The sequence below is a fragment of the Macrotis lagotis genome, chromosome X, assembly GCF_037893015.1.
Source record: "Macrotis lagotis isolate mMagLag1 chromosome X, bilby.v1.9.chrom.fasta, whole genome shotgun sequence".
NCBI classification, from domain to species: Eukaryota; Metazoa; Chordata; class Mammalia; order Peramelemorphia; family Peramelidae; genus Macrotis; species Macrotis lagotis.
Window position 1 is genome coordinate 452,223,846 of NC_133666.1, and position 20,816 is coordinate 452,244,661.

The 20,816-nt window shown below is 36.2% G+C and overlaps 1 protein-coding gene across 2 annotated transcripts in view; it reads right to left on the minus strand.

Annotated features, from left to right (window-relative positions):
- Nucleotides 1–20,816, minus strand: part of TTC39C (tetratricopeptide repeat domain 39C) — a 138,770-nt gene that overhangs the window by 80,203 nt on the left and 37,751 nt on the right. For both annotated transcript variants that reach the window (XM_074201786.1, XM_074201787.1), the window contains exons 2-4: nt 17,445–17,493; nt 14,506–14,634; nt 5,269–5,383 (exon numbers count right to left, since the gene is read on the minus strand). In XM_074201786.1, coding sequence (XP_074057887.1) covers nt 5,269–5,383; nt 14,506–14,634; nt 17,445–17,493 — 293 coding nt within the window. The remainder of the gene's footprint in view (nt 1–5,268; nt 5,384–14,505; nt 14,635–17,444; nt 17,494–20,816) is intronic.

Below are 20,816 nucleotides of genomic sequence, written 5' to 3' on the forward strand. Positions count from 1 at the left end.
CCTATGACTGATTTACTGCACTTCCAAGGCTTTTGGGGGGGGATATCCCACAGGGACCTTAATTCCTCTAAGGTCTTGTGAGAGGCTCTGACTGCTCTCTTGCCTGTGTTCAGGCCCTCCCCTGTGCCCTGGAGCTGTGAGGATGGCCTCTGCTCAGCTATGGTGGTGTTGTGGGGGTTCAGACTGTAACCTGGATGTGAGTGTGGGCAAACAGCTGAGTTCTGCCCTAGGGAAAGCAGAGAGCGTTCAGCAGTCTCTCCTGATTCCTTTACCATCTGTGGGCTGAGAGCTCTGGATGTGCTGGGTGGTTCTGCTGACTCCTGCTGCAAGTTCTCACCGCAGGGCTGCTCTGAGGCTGGCGCTCCACTCTGCACTAACTCTGGTACAGCAGAGTTCTATCACCACCCCTTCTGGCTGTCCCCAATGATCCCTGTGCCAAGAGGTCTGGAAATCTCCCCCTCTGCCTGGTTGTGCTGGGCTGCGGTTGAACTGGGGCTTTTTTCCAATTCCTGGTCCCAGTGGAATAGACCTTTCCTGTGGAACTTCTAAGTTGTCTTGGACAGGGAAATTGTATCACTCAGTCTTTCTGTGGGTTCTGCCCCTCTAAATTTTGTCCAGTCATAATTTTATGGCTTTTGGAGTTTTGGGGGGAATGAGTTTCTGGGAATTCTTGCCTTCATGCTGCCACCTTGGCTCTGCTCCCAGGAGCTTACATTTTAATGGAGGAAAGTAAAACCTAAAATCTAAAAGGGAGCTGAAAAGCAGAGGTGGTGAGAGACTAGGAACCACAAGTACCTAGTCAGGGGGCATGGTACAAAAAGTCTTGAGGGCAACCTGTAAAGGAAGGAGTGAGAGTTGCCTAGGATGTCTTCTTTAAATGTAAAGGGAAGGGAAGAGAAATAAGTTATTTATTAAGCACTTAGTATCTGACAGGTGTAGTGGGAAGTGCTTTATAAATATCTCACTGGAAGTTCCAGGAGGAAACATTCAATCAGAGGAGAGGCCTCAGGAGAAGTGGGTACTGCCAAAGTGTGAATTTCATGGCTGCCACGAGCTTCATGGTGAAGGCATGGTAGATAAGGTCCAAAAGGCAGACTGCAGAGGACCACTGCTCATCATCACCTGTTCCATTGTATTATAAATTGTTGACATTATGTTTTTGTGGAGCCAATAAATAATGTCATTGGGCTAATATAGTGTGCTCTCAGGCGTTTAGAGGGTACATTTTGGAAAGTAACACAAAATTAGGTTAAAGAAAGATGGGTTGAGACTTTGGGAGATTTTGAAAGTTGGACAGAAGAGTATGTTCTTGATACATAGGAAAAAGCAAATACTGGCTTCTAAACAGAAAAGGGAATAATAAAAAGATTATTTGTGGATAATTACTTTCATAGTAGTATACAAAGGCAGGATAGAAGGATATAAGAGATGTCAGATAAGGAGGTTTGCTGAAATAATTCTACCTGGAAGTAATAAGAACCAGACAAAGGCAGAAGTAGTAGAAATATTATCCTAGACCCCAAATAAAAGAAAACCTTATCACTGCATATATTTCATAGAGCTCTTTAGGTCCATTTTAAAATAAAAATGTAATGAATGTAGTTTATTAAATCACAATTCTTTATTACTTGGAAACACATAAAAATAATAAAATTTCAAAAATTTTATCACTTTCCAATGTAGGCTGGTAAAAAGAATCCTAAATTTATGTCTAAGAAATTTAAGACAAAGAACTGCTTGCAATGAAATTCAAAATATTTTTTTTCTCTTAAAGGAATACTTTATTGTTACTATTTATAGTAGTGCCTAAGTACAATTTGGGGCTAAGTTAATTTTTCACTATACTGTTTCCTTAATTTGGATTCTATAATTCTCCAAACAAAGCAAAACCCAGTCAGATGAAGATTAAGGGAACAGTTTCAGACCGGTCTCAGGTTGTATTGCAAATTCAATAGTACTGCAGCTTACAGTGTAAAACTTATAAGGCCAGGCATCTGCAACAATGCAGTTAGTGATGTCACCCTCTCCTCACTGCAGCAGTGAGAAAAAAGCAATGACCCATCCTCCTGACACACACGCGCACACGCGCGCACACACACACACACACACACACACACACACACACACACTCTAGTCTCATCTCTCATTGATGAGATACCCCTCTGAAATGTCATATACCATCAATCAGTAGGCTCCTGAACGTCAGTACCAGTGGAACAACTCATTAGCACCAACAGAACACCTTAGACAATCTGCCCAGTTGGATTAAAGCCATGGCCCATGCTAGCCAGGAAGCAGAACTGAGGTCTTTGTCCCTACAAAGAGGTCTTTGACCCTTTTATGGTAAGGGGCAGAAGGTTTACTTATACAATCAACACATCAAGATATACTGACATTTCTCAAAAGTAAACTTTAATGATCTCAGTCCTTAGCATAGTTTCTGGCACATAATCAATATTTACTGATTGATTAGAAATATGATTAGCATATATACAGAGCTTTAAGGGTTTGCAAAGCACCTTGCATACATCATCTCATCTGAGATAACAATCTTGCAAGGATGATGCTATTATTATACCCATTTTACAGATGAGGAAACAGGTTGAGAAAGATTAAATGACTTGCCCAGGATCACACAGCTACTAAGTGTCTGAGGCAGGATTCAAACTCTTCCTGGCTCCAGAAAGCCATCTAGCTGCCTATACTATAAAAATTGTCATAGGAGAAGTAATACAGTTCTTCCTCCAAAGCTCTCCATTCAAATTATAGGATAAGCAGGGGAAGTGTTTTTTGGCTGGCTAGTAGCACTCTTCTTTTCCTACAGTCTTCAATGTTTCCTGGCCAATAGGCTTCTCTATAATCAGTCCCTACCATGAATCCCCCACTTCTGCCCAAGACCCAATATTACGAAGACTAAATTTGGTACTGCATAGTGTGGTACAAAGAAGACTGTCTGAGGGATCAGGTGTCCTAGGCTTCAGTCCTCACCGAGTCCCTGATGACCATAAGTCAGTTTGGAGCCTTGCCTTATCTATATACTTACAACTGAGTTCCCATCCATCACACCCTTCTTTGGTCATACCCTTCCCAGGTAAGGATAGGGTTTCCTAAAAATTTGACTCTAGGTTGAGTCACCACACCCCATATCCCATAATTATCTTCATAACACAGAGACTGATTCCTCCCACAAGGACCAAGTAACCAAAAAGAAGGGAAGACAATGGGATTTAAGGCTGCCGGCTCACAGGTCACCAGGTTTTATATTTCTGTTTTGTTTTTGTTTGTATTTCCACCTCTCCTGGATGAAAAATAAGAATAAACAAAAACAACCAAGCTATGTGATCTTGGGCAATAAAGATGATAAGGATAAATACCATACTTTTCTGTGACCCCAATGAGACTGACATAAAAATGTTTTTAAATGTTTTTAAAAAATGACATACAAAATTATGAGTGAATCTTATTATTACTATTCTGGTCATACAGTCCTCTTTTCCCACAACCTACCACTCATTTCCTTGCCTGGTAGTCAAGCCACCTTATCCATGAAGGCTGAGAACATGTTTCCACACCTCCCTAGCTTGCACGCCCCTCCTGAGAGAAGAGAGGAACACCTATAACAAACACCTGAATACTTTCATGCCCAGGAGGACTACTTCTCATGGGAAAAAAGTCCATTCAAAACACACCTAGAAAAAATCCCAAAATGCAAAATCAACATAGAAGAAGATAAATAGTAACCCAGTGGGTTACTGAAAGGCAAGTTAACCACAATTTTATTTTGCATATTACTGCTTTGAAATATATGTGAAGCTATTCAGTAGAAAGCTAATTTTGTTAGAATCTGAGAATGTCTTGTCTGTCACAATTTCATTGCAAAATCCATACAAGGTTGTTTAGCTGCAGAAAGAAGCAGGTAGGTACATTGTCAAAACAGCAAAGACTAAATATAACTCAAATGAACTGATCCTGCAAAAAATCAGGACTGACAAAATAATTAACTTATGCCTCAACTTCCATCCAAAAGCAGTTTTCTTTCCCAGATACTTTTTAAGAGTCAGAAAGAAAAATAAAGATGGCTTACAACTCTAATATGAGAACCCTTTTACTGTCCTGTTTTTGAAAAGAGGATTCTAGATAAACTCTATGATTCTTTCAATTCTATGTACTATAGTGGGCAAAGAAAAATGATTAATTTGAAAATCAATTTATTTTAAGGCAATGGGGTTAAGTGACTTGCCCAAGGTCACTCAGCTAGGCAATTATTATTCAATGTCTGAGGTCAGATTTGAACTCCTGGAGTTTTCCTGACTCCAGGGGCCAGTATTCTATTCACTGTGCCACCTAGCTGCCCAAAAAAGTGATTAATTTTTTCAAATATTATGTACTATTCTCTTTTTGCAGTCCAGTTCAGTATCTACATCTTCTGATTTGTAGACTCTTTACCAAACCAGCATTCAATGACCACATCAGTAAGTTACTGAAAGAATTGAGATGATGAAACCGAAAAGATTAATGTGAGGAGGTTGCATCCACATTAGTGAAAGGTCAATTTACTATATTGACATATTAAAACTCAAAAAAAGTTAAATTTAGTTTTAACTTGGCCCCATTAGAAACAAACAGTGATTTTTTCAAATAGTGTATGAAACTAACTTCTGAACATTGTATGATGAGAAAAGTTTGAATCACAATTAAATAGTAAAATATCCTTCATAATTTTAGGTTTTCTTAAAGTGTTTTTGCCTGTTCATGGAATAGGTTTTTAACTAGCTGTACTGTATGAACCTTTGACAATGAATATCTGAAAAAAGTAGTTTATTTTGCTAAATTTAGAATGGTGAAAGGGAAGAAGCACACAGAACCTTTCTATGACAATAAAGAAATGCTTATATTTTTAAATGAAAATAAAAATGTTCTTCATTCAAGGAAACTAGATTATTTAGTAATGTCTTTTTTTCAGCCTTCAAAATCTGTATCCTAAAGATAGGGCTCCAACATGTGATTTCTCATTTTAAATTTCTTACTTAAGGTTTATAACACCACACTAGTTCCCACAAAGAAAGTAAGTATGAAATAGAAGACAAGGGTCATGTCTATTTTCATCACCAGTATGAAATGACTGTCTAAATATTACTGAGACCAGAGGATGAAGCAGAGACACATAGCTGCTACTGCTCTTTTGCCAAGTATCTAAAACCCATATTGATTATTTACCCACGGAAATGTAGGCAATGTAGTAAAACATTAAAATTGTTTCAGCATTACCTGACAACTCTTGTTTCACAAAAGAAAGTACAGCCAAGTAAACCTGACAGTCTGCTATAATTATTTGTCTCTGAAGTCGATCAACCATAGATGGTGGAGATTTTCGGGCATCAACCTGTTTGAAAAATGCAAAAAAAGGAAAGGAAATGTTATAATAAACATAAAATTAGAAATTCTATGCACTATCCTTTTGAAATCTTTTCTTTTCACTGGATGAAACAATTCCAAAAATAGAATTATGAAACAATAATTGCTCAAAAATGTGTGATAATTTAACAGTATTTTACAGCTCCATAGCAAGACTTGTTATTTTAAGAGTATGATCTATAGACTATCTAGCCAAATTTATAAAATTAGAAGGAAATATCTTAAAATATTATATAACTAAAAGTTAATGCTAAGAACCTTTTCAAGTCTCCATATCTTTCTTTATCTTGTTAATAAGAATACCTTTTTATTGACATTCAAGTTTTTTATTACTTGCCCTGTGTTCCAAACCCATAGTTCCCCATCTCTCAAAGAAGGTGTTTGGGGTTGCTTCTTTGGAGTCATGATTGATAAATTTAATGTTGAAATTAGTTTTCAGTTTTTTTACCTTTTTTGTTAAACAGTCAATTCTCATTTATGCAAAGGCTATTAGAAGGAAATGATGGTACAAAATAATATAAAGAGCATGGTAACAGCTAAGAGATGGAAGAGTATGTGCAATTGGGCTAGGGACTAATGGGTGACTGATTTAAAAAAAAAAACAAAAAAAACAACCTAGCATTAAAAATAAGCTTGGGAGACCTCACAAAGGGAAATGAATGCTTAGCTGAAACTACAATTCACTCCCCTCCCCACTATGCACTTTTAGGAAAGTAGGGAGGAAAAGGAGTGGTACCCACAACTTTGATCTGTACCATAAAAGCATCTTCCTAAAAGTGAAAAAAAGAGAACTTTACTGTTGAATGTTTTGAAAACTTTAAATTTATTTTATTTATTATACATGATATCCTAGAAATATCTGAAATAAAGTTTGATTTTTCCACTTATTCTTCAAATATTTCCCCCTCCACAAAGTCCTATTCTAGTGGAATACAAGCTCTAGGTAGGTCTAGTGAAGCTAAAACAGATTGCAAATACTTTTGAGTAGGGGAAAGCTAAGTAATACTACTTAGCTGAACTACAGTGCTGAACCCTCAGTCAAGAAGAACGGAGTTCAAGTCCTGACTAAGATACTTAAAAGCTGTGTCAGTGTCAGCAAGTCATTTAACTGCTCTCAGCCTCAGTTTCTTCATCTGCAACAAATGAACACAGTAAGTGGTATACAAACCTTAAAGCCTGTATATTAGCAACCACAAAATTAGTAATAAGGTGGGATTTATATAGCCCCATGTGCCAGCTGCTGTGTGAAGAGCTTTATGAACATCAGCTCATCTAATTCTTCCAACAAGCCTTTCGAGGGGGGGTGCTATTATTATCCCCACTTTACAGATGAGGAAGCTGAGGCAAACAGAGGTTATAATGACTTGCCTGAAAGTGTCTGAGGCCACGCCTCCAATGCTCTACCCACTGTGCCTCCCTGTTGCCTTCCTTTCATAGAAAACATGCTTAGGAGTGCTGTGGGAGAAGGGATGTTATTTTTCTAAAGATGAAAATAAGATATAATCTGCAGTTTGAAACTAAAAATGGAAAATTAAAACTTGTCTTATGAAATTTAAACCTAGCTAACATTGATAAGGCAGGAGTAGACATTTGTGAACAACTCCTAAAATTCTGGTTGTTCTGTCAAGCATGGACATGAGGGATAGGGCTTAACGTTGAAAATAGTTGGTAATAATATTCCCAGAGTATCCACTTGTCTCTCTATTCTCTCTGCTTTTTTAATTGTTTCTTGGGACCACAACCAAAAGTACTAGTGGGTCCCCTTCCTTTCCCTAAGTTTCAGCAAAGAAGGGTTTGGGCCCCTGAGGTCAAGTTTTAGACTCAATTGTGTTTCTAGGAGAGACGACCCCATTGCTTTAAACCTAACTGACTGTACTGGGAAAGCAGGAGAAAAGGACTCAGGGACTCAAAGTGGTTGCAAAGAAGAAGCAAACTAATTTTAAAACAAGCTGTTTTTCAAAATCACAGCAACAAAAATTCACTGTGGACATTTGGGTTCTGCTCAGTAGCCCTCAAAACTGGGCAGTAATTAAAAAAATAGAGTGGAATAATTGTCTTCTTATTGTTGTCACCCACCCTCTAATAAAAAAGAAAGATTTACTAATTCCTGCTATGGTGTGAAGAGCAAATTTTCTTTTTTCTATGGTTTTTTAGATGTCATAAGACAGGAGGTGAGAAGTTGGTCTGACCAAAAGAAAAACTAGTGACTGGATGATGAATTTTAAAAAGCTTAGAGATTAGCTTCTCCACAAAAATAATCCTAATCTTATGACTCATTTTTATTGTGACATTGACCTAGTTCTTGTAGGTTTATGTCAGGAGAGTTCAGGAGTCCAAGTTTTATCGCAGGTTTATGGTACTGAAAAAGTTTTTTAAGCATGAGTTCAACAGGTTCTCAGAACCAACTTGGCTAAGGAAGGCTCATTACCAGGATATTAACTACTTAGGTAGGTGATTTTTTTTTGGCTCCAGCAAATAATGAGGTGGGGGAAATAATGCTTCGCAAGCTTATGGAACCCTTGTGTTTCTGAAGTTAGGGCAGCAGAACAGTGGTGCAAGTGTGCTAAAAATCACACAATTCTTAAATTGTCTGAAAACATTAAAGTGTTGCTATTCTTAAGAAGTGACCTTTGTTCATCAATTAAGAAGCTGCCACACTACTGAAAACTAGTAATAAAGAAAAGAGGACTAAATTAGCGGTTTTTGATAAGTCACAAATTCTGAGCCTCGGTATATATGCATCTATAAAAAGGGGATAAAAATACTCATCTTACCTAGTTCACAGTTACTAAGAGAAAGTAGTTTGTAAAAATGTAAAGTGCTACATAAATACAAATTGATACACCCAAATGATTACAGAATTGAAGAAAATGAAATTTAAAAGAAATAACAGCTCTTTCAAATATTACCAATACCTTCAAGTACTAAAATTCATTATGTTTTTCAGTCCTTAATCTATGCAATTTTTTACTACCATTGATAACTATCCAATCCTGGAAATCCTCTCTTCCCTTGGCTTCCATAATATTGCTCCTTTTAAGTTCTTCCTTTATTCATATAATTCTATCCTTCTTTGGCCTCCTTTGCTAGATCACCATCCATTTCCCACCTTCCAAACACTGCCTTTGACTATGTTTTTCTTTCTTTCTATACACCATGGTGATCCTATCCTAAATCCTAGGTTCTATTCCTACCCTTTATGTTTTCTTTACCTGGGGCCTCAAGCAGAATGACTGTACTCAAATAACCTGCTAAATAAATCCAATCAGTTCTACCTACACAACATCCCCTCACTTGTTCTTTTATTTCCACTACTCTTATGCTTAGACTATTCTTACAATTAAATAATGGATTTCTCTATTTTTTGTCTCTCTCTCAAATAATGCATATTTATTCTCTCTCCTCTATAATCCATGCCATAGATTCGGCTAAAATATTCTGACTCATTAATCTGACAATATTACATCCTTACTCAAAAGACTCTAGGATAAAATACAGTCTGTCTATACTGGCATTTAACACTTCTTGTTCAGTCATTTCACTTATGTCTGACTCTTCATGACCCCATTTGAGGTTTCTCAGTAAAGATACAGAAGTGGAACCCTTGTGTTTGCCATTTTCTTTTCCATCTCATTATACAGATGAGAAAACTGAGGCAAATAGAATTAAGTGACTTGCCGAGGGACAGCTATTAATTATCTGAGGTCAAATATGAACTCAGATAAGTTTTTCTGACTCCAGGCCCCACACTCTATCCACTATACCACCTAGTTGCCATGTGTATAATCTAATTCCTATCTAAACTCTCATAGCATATCTTATATTACTATTCTCTTTTATGCTCTCCACATTTCAGAAAAACTGGATTATTAACTAGTCAACAGTTCATCTACTGTTTCTATGCATTCGTACAAATTGTCTCCCACCTTTGGTATATACTACCATCTCATCTATCTTTAAAAATCTTCTTCTGACTTCAAGGTCTAGAGGAGGTGCCCCCACCTCTGCAAAATCTTCCCTGATGCTCCAAGTAGTAATGTTTTCTCCCTTAATACTTTCATGCATTCAGTGTAGGGAAGGTATGCACTAAAGGTATCCGTTACTTCCTTGGGACCAAGTCACTCCCTCTTTAAAGGCCTTTTTCTAAGATTTTTGTTTTTTTCCTTGGGAAGATGGAGTTTCTAGGTAGAGTTAATTTTTGTCTTTGTATTACCAATACCTAGCATAATGTTTTGCACATAGTTGTTACTTAATAAATGCTAAATTTGAATAAATGTAAAGACTACACCTTGGTTCAAAAAATCAACTATACAAATAAATACCCAATAGGAAAAGTATGGCTATATAAGAATTAATGATCATGTGAAAATGATGAAGAAATTTTGATGGATTGGTAAAAGGGAGGAAAAAACTGTCATGGTCTAGCTTAGTGAGATTATATATAGAATACTAATTTTAGATCTGCTTGTTGAATTTTGGGAAGAACACTTACATTTTGGGGAGTGTCCAAAAGAAGGCCACAAGAACTATGAGGCCAGTGGAAACTATATTTGTTCTCAGATAGTAAGATGAAGAATCTAAAGAAATTAAATGTAAAGAAATGCTAAGTCCAGAGCGTTGAAAGCTATTTTCCCCTTCATGTACAATTGAACTTTACATTCTCATGCCATGCTAACTCCATGAAGGGTGGCAGAAGTATAATTCTAGCCCTACTTCTACTTTTCAAACATTGCTGGAAAAGGTTTTTGTTCAGAAATACAGCAAACGAAATTAAAATCAGTGTTTTTGAAACAGGATAGCTCTAGGAATGAAGTTCCTGATTACTGTTTCAGTTTGAAAGACCTGAGGATGAAGTGTACTTGGTATATAAGATGCACGTTCCTTGAGGGTAGTCTCTCTCTTGGGTTTCTGTCTTTATATAATCTTTTACCTAGCACTCTGCTTTGCAAGCAATAAATATTTTTTGAATATAAATGGATTAAGGCCTTGAATGACTGACAAGGTTTGCTTTACTTTCTCTGAAAATAAAACCAGGAGCAGTAGGTGTCATTATATAAGAGGAAATATTCCCAAATATTTGAATAGATGAACTTGGGAGATAGTGAATTTCTCTATGATTAGAAGCCTTTAAACCAGGAGTACTATATTTGTCAGGATGCTATGGAGTAAAAATCAGGATGCTACGGAGTAAACACATGAGACAAAGTGACAGCCTCTCTTCCAATTCTAAGATTTTATGTTTGGAAAGTTGATACAGATGGACAATAAGCTGAGTCTTGGGGGAAGAAATTTGGAACACATTATATTTGAGAAACCACCAAGCAATTTTACTCAAATATCTTGTTCCTCCAGTAGAATTTAAGTTCCTTGTATTCCCTCATCAACATTCAGAGTATTTTGAATATAACAGGCAATGTATTTTTGTATTAAAGAGTAACATGTCTTCCCAAGTATCAAGTTGAACTTGGCTTTTAATACTATTTTAAACTTATCATTTTTACCTACAACTCGAATTACAGTCCCACTCCTATGCTTCATTATGGCATGGGGAGACAGATAGTTAAGTGCTAATCTAGTAAAGCCCAACTAGTGATTACACTAAGCTATAAAGGTTTTGCTTTTAGTCTAGACCTTTTTTTTAATAAAGTTTATAGACACATAAAATACATAGGTATATAAATTATATCAAACTGTATTTATCAAAGTCTTTTAAAACTTCTATTTTTAAATATTTTCACCAATTTCATATAAAAACAATTTTTAACTATCATTGAAAGTTTTAAGTCCCAAGATCAATCCCTTCCTCCCTTCCCTGAAACAGGAAAACAATCTCATTTATCAAAATATTAAAATAAACAAGTTCAGGGACACTAAGTTAAGAACTACTGATCTAGAGTATTTATTATTAATGAATCAACCTAAGTCTAAAAAGGCTCAACTACCACATGATTGTTTTTTTTTGGCCATACCACTTCAAACCAACAAGAAAGGAATGGAAAGGGTGAAGCCTTCAAAGTATTAGAAGTACCCATACCAATGAAATTAAGGATCCTAATGATAACAAAAACAACAATGCAAACTTGAATAGTATCTATCTCAATATTACCCTTACAACAATCCAAGGAGGTAAGTAAAAGAATTGAGATGCCAACTAAAATCGCAAAATTAAATCTCACAGATTTCTTCCCTACATACTTGGAAAGTCACTAAGTACCTTCAGAAGAGGAGGGTCTGGGGAGGGATGCAGGGAGAAAAAAGGGAGGCTAAGCTAAGCTTCATTCATAGCAATGAGTGAAATTTCCTTTTGATGTTTATCTCTTCTGTGCTCAAATGAACTAAATAGCAATCTGGTGTGATTTTTTAAATGATTTCCTTATCACAAAATATTGTTTTCTAATAAAGCAAAATCTTGGCTACAAAGCCACTAATTTCCACCAAAACCTCTTTGAACCTCACCTCTTAAAGAAAAAACCCCAGCAACCCCCCCCATCATTTTTCAAGAAAAACATTTTTAATCTACTTAGAGAAAAATAACTCAGTGCTCTAATTCAGATAAAATTACTGTGAGGTCACCTTTCAGACTGGCCAATATGACCAGAAAGGACAATGATCAATGCTGGAAGGGATGTGGGAAATCTGGGATACTAATACATTGTTAGTGGAGATGTGAACTCATCCACCCTTCTAAGAGAGCAATTTGGAATTATGCCCAAGGTCAATAAAAATATGCATACTGTTTAATCCAGCAATACCACTACTGGGTCTATACCCTGAAGAGATCATGCAAAAGTGTAAAAACAACACTTGTACAAAAATATTCATAGCAGCCCTGTTTGTGGTGGCAAAGAATTAGAAATCAAGGGGATGCTCATCAATTGGAGAATGGCTGAACAAACCGTAGTACATGTATGTTATGGAACACTATTGTTCCATTAAAAACCAAGAGGGATAGGATTTCAGAGCAGCCTAGAAAGACTTGCATGAACTGATGCTGAGTGAAATGAGCAGAACCAGAAGAACACTGTACTCCATAACAGCAACATGGGGGTGATAATCAACCTTAAATGGACTGGTTCATTCCATCAGTGAAATAATCAGGGACAATTTTAGGTATCTGGGCTGGAGAATACCATCTGTATCCAGAGAAAGAACTGTGGAGCTTAAACAAAGACCAAAGACTGCTACCTTCAATTTAAAAAAAAAAAAAAAAGTCCTCATGTACTATAGAATTTTGCTATCTCTAATATTTTATTTCTTCCTCAAGGATATGATTTCTCTTGTGACACATTCAATTTCAATCATTGTATATAGCATGTAAAGATTATCAGACTGCCTTCTGTGGGGGAATGGGGGGAGGGAAGGGAGGGTGGGAGAAAAAGCGTAAAATTCAAAACATTGCAAAAAAAGGATATGTAGAAACTACTACTGTATATAATTGGAAAACAAATAAAGGGGAAGCTAGGCAGCACAGTGGATAGAGCACCAGCCCTGGAGTCAGGAGTACCTGAGTTCATATCAGGCCTCAGACACTTAATAATTACCTAGCTGTGTGGCCTTGGGCAAGCCAATTAACCCCATTACCTTGCAAAAACACCTAAAACAACAACAACAACAACAAATAAAATACTTATATAATTAAAAAAATAAAAAAAATTACTGTGAGGTGAATAATAATGATGATGATGATGATGATGATGATGATGATGATGATGATGATAGGGGTGAATTTGACTAATGGTTTATGATGGTTTAACATGATGAATATGACAAAGACATAATGCATATTGTCAAGAAAGCATAAAGCTATCGATATCACAACCAATCTGTGAGTGTCTTCATTACATGATTTTTATCATGGGACTCTACAAGAGTCTAAGAGACATCTATTCTAAGAAGATGGAATAGATCTTACTTAGTGGAGACAGAGAAGACTACTGAAAAATATCATGGTTATAGTAAAAATTACTATTAATTTTAGATTAGTTGAAAATAAATGGCTATGACTAACATTGACAACTAGAGTAACAATAACATTTCCAAACTTTTCACAGATATATAGTGAAAATATTCCAAAATATTTCTAGAATGTACTTTAGGGAAAAGGCTAAATGAAATTTAGTAATATCATACTAAGGATTCCAAAATATCATTATAAAATATATCAACACTTTAACTTAAACCCTACAAGCACATTTAAAAGAGCAAAAAGAAAGCAAAAAATTTTGAATGCATGCTGAAAATTCAATTCAACAAATATTAAATAGCTATTTTGCGCAAGTCACAATATTCAAAATGGGAAAATAAATGAGTTCAATATATTTGACTAATGGAAAATTTACCTTTTTCTTTACTTAACAGAACCATATTATGATCACATTACTAATATGTGCTGAAGAAGATATTTTAATACTTAAATAATGTTAGGGAATAGTTTGCTTTGTTCTTTTTTAAATACATTAATACAAATGGACTGAAAAAATTCTGGCAATGTTTTCCTATATTTTTTCTTATGCATTTGAAACTATGAATTACGTACTAAGTGAAATAAATCTCAGGTGTAATATCGGATAGGGAAAAGGTTTTGTAATTAGTCAAGGACAACAACTGGAGAATAAAGAACAAAAATTCATTCATGAAAGAGAAATTAATGCCAAACTTCCACCCTAATTTTAAATTGCACAAATGCCAAATTGCTAAGTTGGAAAAATATCTAAACTATCCTTGGAAACGAACTCATAAGAAAAGTGGAAAGAAACATAGGGGTCATTCAGAAGACCATACAAGGGAAATAGAGCAGATACCTCTAAATACAAAGCTTAATTCTTATGTCAAAACATTACTTACATCTACAGAATCTCCATATTGTTGAATACAGTATACTGAATGAAGATAGTATCTTTTAAGTGGTCTATTAATCAGAAAACTATTCCAGTTGATAAATATGTAAATTATTTTCTTATTCTTTTTCATAATATAAAATTTATATTCTAACTGCCAAAAACATAATGGCTCAGTAGTAATTAATGACAGAATCAAGCAGCAATTTTTCCAGTTGGGCCAAATTCATCTTTTAAATTATGTTGTACTTACATTCTTCTTGATCTTATTCTTGATTGTTTCAATAACCCCAGCTTCTTCACTTTCACACAGTTTTTCTGTGGTTTTTAAGTCATCACATGCCAATTGCATTTTTTCTTCCTCAAATGTCATCATGGCATTCTTCCAAAAATAAAAATGTGGAAGAGTGAATCATAAAGTGTCAGAAAATTTGAGATAGTTTATTACATCAAAATTTTGACAGGGAAAAAATGGATGTACACAAAGTTACACTAGCCCAAAAAAGAAAACAAAGTTATTCTCCTTTAATTAGTTAGTTCTTACAAAAGAAGAAAAATTAATAAAGGTTCCACATTTTCTAGAATCAGAATTTATCTTTTATTCCATTTCCTATCAGTAAAATCTAATATAAAAAGCTACTATATGACTTCTGCAAAGAAAAATTTATAGTAATAAATATACATGCAATTACTGATTGAAGCACTCTTTACCACATTAAATTTAGGTATTTTATTACTATAAGGAGTGACAAAGACCTTTTACTTTCTGATTAGCACATTCATGGCAGCAAGCTTTCACTCTAGGTTCTCTATCTGCTTAGAAGTTCTCCAGCTCTATAACATGTTTCAAAGTTCAAGTGGAACAAATACAAAATATAAGTTCTTTTAGAATTGACTCAAGGAATGTTGGTTGTCAAACATCGAATTCAATTTTCTCATTTTATAGATGAGAGAACTATAATGTGAATCATTTGAGTCACAGCTATTAAACTAAAGAACTGAGTGAGATCAAAATCCAGTTCTTTGAACTCCTGGGTCCATGGACTTTCTACTATACCAAGGTAATCATTGACTCAGAGAGTGGCAGAACTAAACAGGATCTCAGAAATTATCTAATCAAACCTTGGGAAGTCTTTTCAAATAACAATGATTTTAGATGTCTAACGGGATACTTCTTCTGCAAACTCCAAATATTATGTGTTCTCAGGAAAAAAGGTACAGGGAGACCTAGCTTCCTGACCTGTTTTCTTGCTCAAGTAGTTCCAGGCAGGGGCAGGAAGAATAGGCAATAATAATTAATTGTCTTTTTTAATTCTATCATTATCTCTAATACTACTTCACATCTTTTAGTACTTTTATATACAAAGAAACAAACAAAAAATCCACACCACCACCATCTCCATTGACCTTTACCATAATTGTGAGATAGGGCAGGCATATCCATTTTACATATAAGAAAAATGAAGCTAAGAGATTAAGTATTTTGCTGTAGATCACAAGCATAAATGGGTTTAGAAAACAAAACAAAACCTAAGATTCTCTGAGCCCTATGATCTAATGATTTTCTTATGGAGCAAGACTGTGTTTTGGAGTGACCAAAGTAGAAACACTGACCATCTTACTGGCTTTTCTGGTTTATACCATTTCCTGTTTCACCAATTTTTGTTAATACTAAAGAATTAATGCTAATGCTAACTGAGGTAGTAATAGATATAGTGTAGGGCCTGCAATCAGGAAAACCTGAGTTAAACATCAGGTTTCAGATTCTTACTGACTATATAATTTTGAGCAAGTTACCAAACTTCCACTTGTTTCAGTTTCCTAATCTGCAAAAATGGGAATAATAACTGTACCTATTACCCAGGGTTGTTTGTAAGGATTAAATAAGGAAAACAATTATAAAACTCTTAGGACAATACCTGGAACATAGAAAATGAATATAAATATCAGCTATTACTGTTATTATCATCATCATTATTATTGTTCCTTCTGCAGCTGATCTACTTTTTTCCTTTCCTATTGTTTATGTCTATTTGCCAATTTATAAGTGGAGATAAGAATGATTCTGTAAAAATCCATCTATTATCAACATCTCAAAAATATACTTAGTTTAAATATTGTTTGCATGTCTTGTACTTTAGTTAAAAATGAATTGATAAAAAGTACCCAAATTATGAACTCATATACTATTCAATTATATATGTGTGTGTGTGTGTGTGTGTGTGTGTGTGTGTGAGAGAGAGAGAGAGAGAGAGAGAGAGAGAGAGAGAGAGAGAGAGAGAGTTCCATCTTTCTTTCCTAAACTCCTATAGTTGGGTTTCTAATATCTCACAATAAGTGACAAACTTTGGTTTGCCTGGCCCACATTCACAATTATTGGAGCAGCTAGGTATTATAGAGGATAGACCATTGGCCTTGGAGTCAGGAGGATGGGAGTTTGAATACAGCCTCAGACATTTGCCACCTACTAGCTGTGTGACCTTGGGCAAGTCACCTAACACTGCCTCCTTATCTAGGGCCATATCCAGTAATCCTTATTCATATCTGGCAATGTGTAACTGGACCCAGCTGACTCTGGAGGAGAAAGTGAGCCTGGTGACTTAGTGCAGCACCCCCTCACTCAAATTCAATTCATGCTGCTTGTCATGGCATCATCTCTCTTATGTCATGGTCCTCTTTATAAGGAAGGACAAACATCAGCAATTATATTAGAGCATAATTTTATTAAGCTCAAAACTAATTTCTTTTAATAATCATGGAGGGAATTTCTCTTGGGAGCAGTTTTTTAAACTCTATCTGTATTTTAACAATTGATTTTTAAAAAATAAAATATAAAAATCTTAGAGTAGAAAATCCATAAACAACTTAGTTTTTTTTAGGTTTTTGCAAGGCCATGGGGTTAAGTGATTTTCCCAAGGCCACACAGCTAGGTAATTATTAAGTATCTGAAGCCACATTTGAACTCAGGTCATTCTGACTCCAGGGCCAGTGCTCTATTCACTGCACCACTTAGCTGCCCCACAACTTAGTTTTAAATTTTAGAAGAAAATGCTCCAATAGATACTACTTAATAATCCAGGCTTATTTTCAGTTTCAAATTCTAGAAGACCTTTTCCAAAATGTAGGTAAAGGACAGACATACAGAACCAATTTATTCTCTTCATCCTTAGTTCTATTCCCAAATCAACTTACCAAAAAACTGACGAAGCTGGCTCCAAAACTCATTAATGGACTATGATTTCTGTCAAGGAAACACAAAAATTATTTCTGCATTAATTAATCTTAATGACCCTTTTAAAATCATTATAAATCATCATAATGATAAAACAAAGGAATCAAGCGGCCTCTCTGGAGTAGAAAGTCATATAGGTGGTGCATTCATTTTCACATTTTTCAGAAAGATCAAAGTTAAGAGTATGAGATTAATAAAAAACAGATTATATTCTATATAGTATTGTGGAAGTGCCCCCTAAGAGTAATATGATATGGCTTTTCTCTGTGAGTTTCCTTCCCAGGCAGATGCACTAGACATAGAGTAAGCCTATATTTGCTGAAAGGAACTAATCAGGAGCCTGCAGTTTATCAAAGTCTTGTTCACTCACTTTGCTAGTTTTCACTGGCTGGCCTTGCTGAGCTGACACCCCAACCACCAAACTGACCTATTGTAATCACCTTGTGGGCAACTATTTCTGCAAAACATATTCACCAGTTCCTGGGAAAGATTGTCCATTTTTTTTCTTAACCTCTCCCAGAATCTCCCTGTAATAGCTTTTCAAGCAAAAATTTCACTTGCCTCTCCTGGGCTGTGGGCTCCTTTGTACCTTGTACCAGTGGCCTTAGCATTACCATCTAAATTTCCTAATAAAAATTTTATGCTTTCAATCCATCATGGACTCCACTAAAATTTGAGAGTGGGTTCACCCACCTGAGAGTATTAAATACCAATGCTTCCAATTCAGTGCTCCTGCAGATGCTACAGATACATCTACTGAAATTACAGTTTTTGTCACCAAAAAACTTGTCAATGTTGAATGGTACAACTTCAAAAAAAACCCACTAAGACTTCTAAAATGGAAATGTCATTAAACAGAAACAAAGTCAGTTCTGTCCATACCTTCCAACTATATGATAACATGAACAGTTCTTGCTTGATCCTTCTACACTAATATCATCCCATCTGTCTCCTATCTTTTTGTGGTGAAATTCTTTAAGAAGGTCTTTTACAGCAGACTGATCATGGGGATGAGGAGAACACTCAAGTTCTGAACCTGGGCAAAGTCTGAAGGGGGAGCGCAGCTTGGCAGTGGGGGGGAAGATAATGAGTTTAGTTTTAGATACGCTGAGTTAAAGATGTCTACAGGATGTAAGTTCAAGATGTAAGATTGAAGGTCAGTATGGAAGTTGAGGTCAGATAAGTAGATTTGAGAAACATCAGCAGAGAGATGATGACTGAACTGATGAGGAACCAATGAGAGGTCATCAAGTAAAACAGAATAGAGGGAAAAAAGAAGAGGGCCCAGATTAGAATTCTGAGGGATACCCATGTTTAAAGGACATAATCTGGATGAAGATCCAGAAAAGGAGCCTGAGAAGGAGTGGTCAATTAGGTAAGAGGAGAATCAGGAGAGAATATTGTCAAAAGAACCTAGAGGGTGATTGATAATGTCAAGCCTAGAGAGAGGTCAAGAAGGATAAGAACTGAGGAAAAGGACCATTGGATTTGGAATTAAGAGAGCAATTTTGGTTAAATGATAAAGCTAGACTGTAGAGAGTTAAGAAGAGCATGAGAGGTAATGAAGTGGAAAGCACCTATTATAAATGACCTCTCAAGGAATTTTGCCACAGAAAGCAGGAGAGACAAGGGAAGATATTAGTGTAGAAGAATCAAGCAAGAGGTTCTGGAGGATAGGGGAGATGTAGACATGCTTATAGGCAGTAGGGATGGATCCAGTAGGCAGAGGGAGAATGAGTGAGAGAATGGAGGTGGTGGTAGTGGGGGAAATCTCTTGAAGAGGATAGGATGAAATGGAAGTACTTGGCCTTGGCAAGGACAAGTGCCACACCTTCATATGCAAAAGAGTTGAAGGAGAGGGTGTTAAAAGCCATCTAGGTGATGTGAGAAGAGGAGGAGGAGGAGAAGGAAAGGAGGAGCTCTAAGTGAATGACTTCAGTATTTTCAGTAAAATAGACGATAAGGTTCTTGCTGAGAAAATGGGGAGAAGGAACTATAGGAGACTTATGGAAAGATAGGAAGGATGAGATAGTGAAAGTATAAGGAGGTATAAAAACACAGTGAGGGCCCAGGTGATGTTATATAACAAATCTGTAGTGGACCTGGTCAGAATGGTGGCATAATTTTCTCCAACTGTGTTCAGTGACACATGTTAGAATAAAGGTAAAGGATAGTGAGAGCAATCCAAGGCTAAACTTGGCAGTGAACAATCAATTATATGATAAGAGAGACAAGAGACTTAAAAGAAGAGTACATAGAGAGTTGAACTGGCTCACCAAGTGGACAAAATGAGGATCAGAAGAAAGGGTGACTAGCGTAAATGAAGAAGATCTGGGAGAGAACTGAGGAGTCAAGAGATTAGAGATCACAATGTGAATAAAGATCAAAGTTTAGTACTAGAAGGCAGAAGGAGAAATTGTGATGAGATAAGGGAATTTCAGAATTCATGAAGCTGGAGGTAGAACACTCCTGAGTAGCAAGATCAAGGGTATGATCATCTCTGTGTATAGATAAGATGAGGTAGAAAGATAAGCTACAGGGAATATTGATGAACTAAGAGATTAGGGTTTCTGAGGAAGTATTAATAGATTTTTTAAAAAGCCTAGAATGAAGGCTGGAGTTGAAGAAGAGACACAGACTGCAAGTCAAGTATCAAAGCTATCAGAATCTTGATTGAGTGGAGATGCAGATGTGTGAATCTCAAAAGAGAAGTTCCTGAGTGACAGTGGTAGAGAGAGAACCTGGAAATGGCAATAGGAAGCAAGGAGCATTCCAATTCCCCCACAATGACTACTGATTGGGGAATAATGAATCCCATTGCAGTCAGTGCTGGAAAGTATGGCCAGGGTGGCCATGTCAACAGGAGGAAGTCAAGTCTCAGTGAGAGTCAAAAGAAAGGAGTAGGAAAGGAAAAGATTAAAGTAAGTTTATTGTCTGTGGAGAGCCATTCTAGAGAGGACAATAAAAGATGTGTATGACTTTTGGTTGGGACTTTTAAGGGGGTTAGAGGGTTGGAGAGAAAAGGGAAAAAGAAATCAGGCAGTGAAGTTTGAATGATGACCTCTGAGGTTTCAGAATCACTGGGATGAGGGCATGATGGGTTGGGAGGGAGTTTGTTAACTATTTAGTGTTTTTTGTGGTAGTTTCAAAATCAAAAGCATCATGATTTTAAGGAAAGAGTCTTGGGCACTTCAGGTGAAGAACCAGGCATTTGGAGTTGTGGGAGTGGTACTGTTCTCCTCTCCAGCAAAAAACTTTGTTGGAAACTTGAAAGAAGGATGCTCTTCCCCCTCATCTCAGCCTTGGGAGATTAGGTGATGATGGAATGGCAC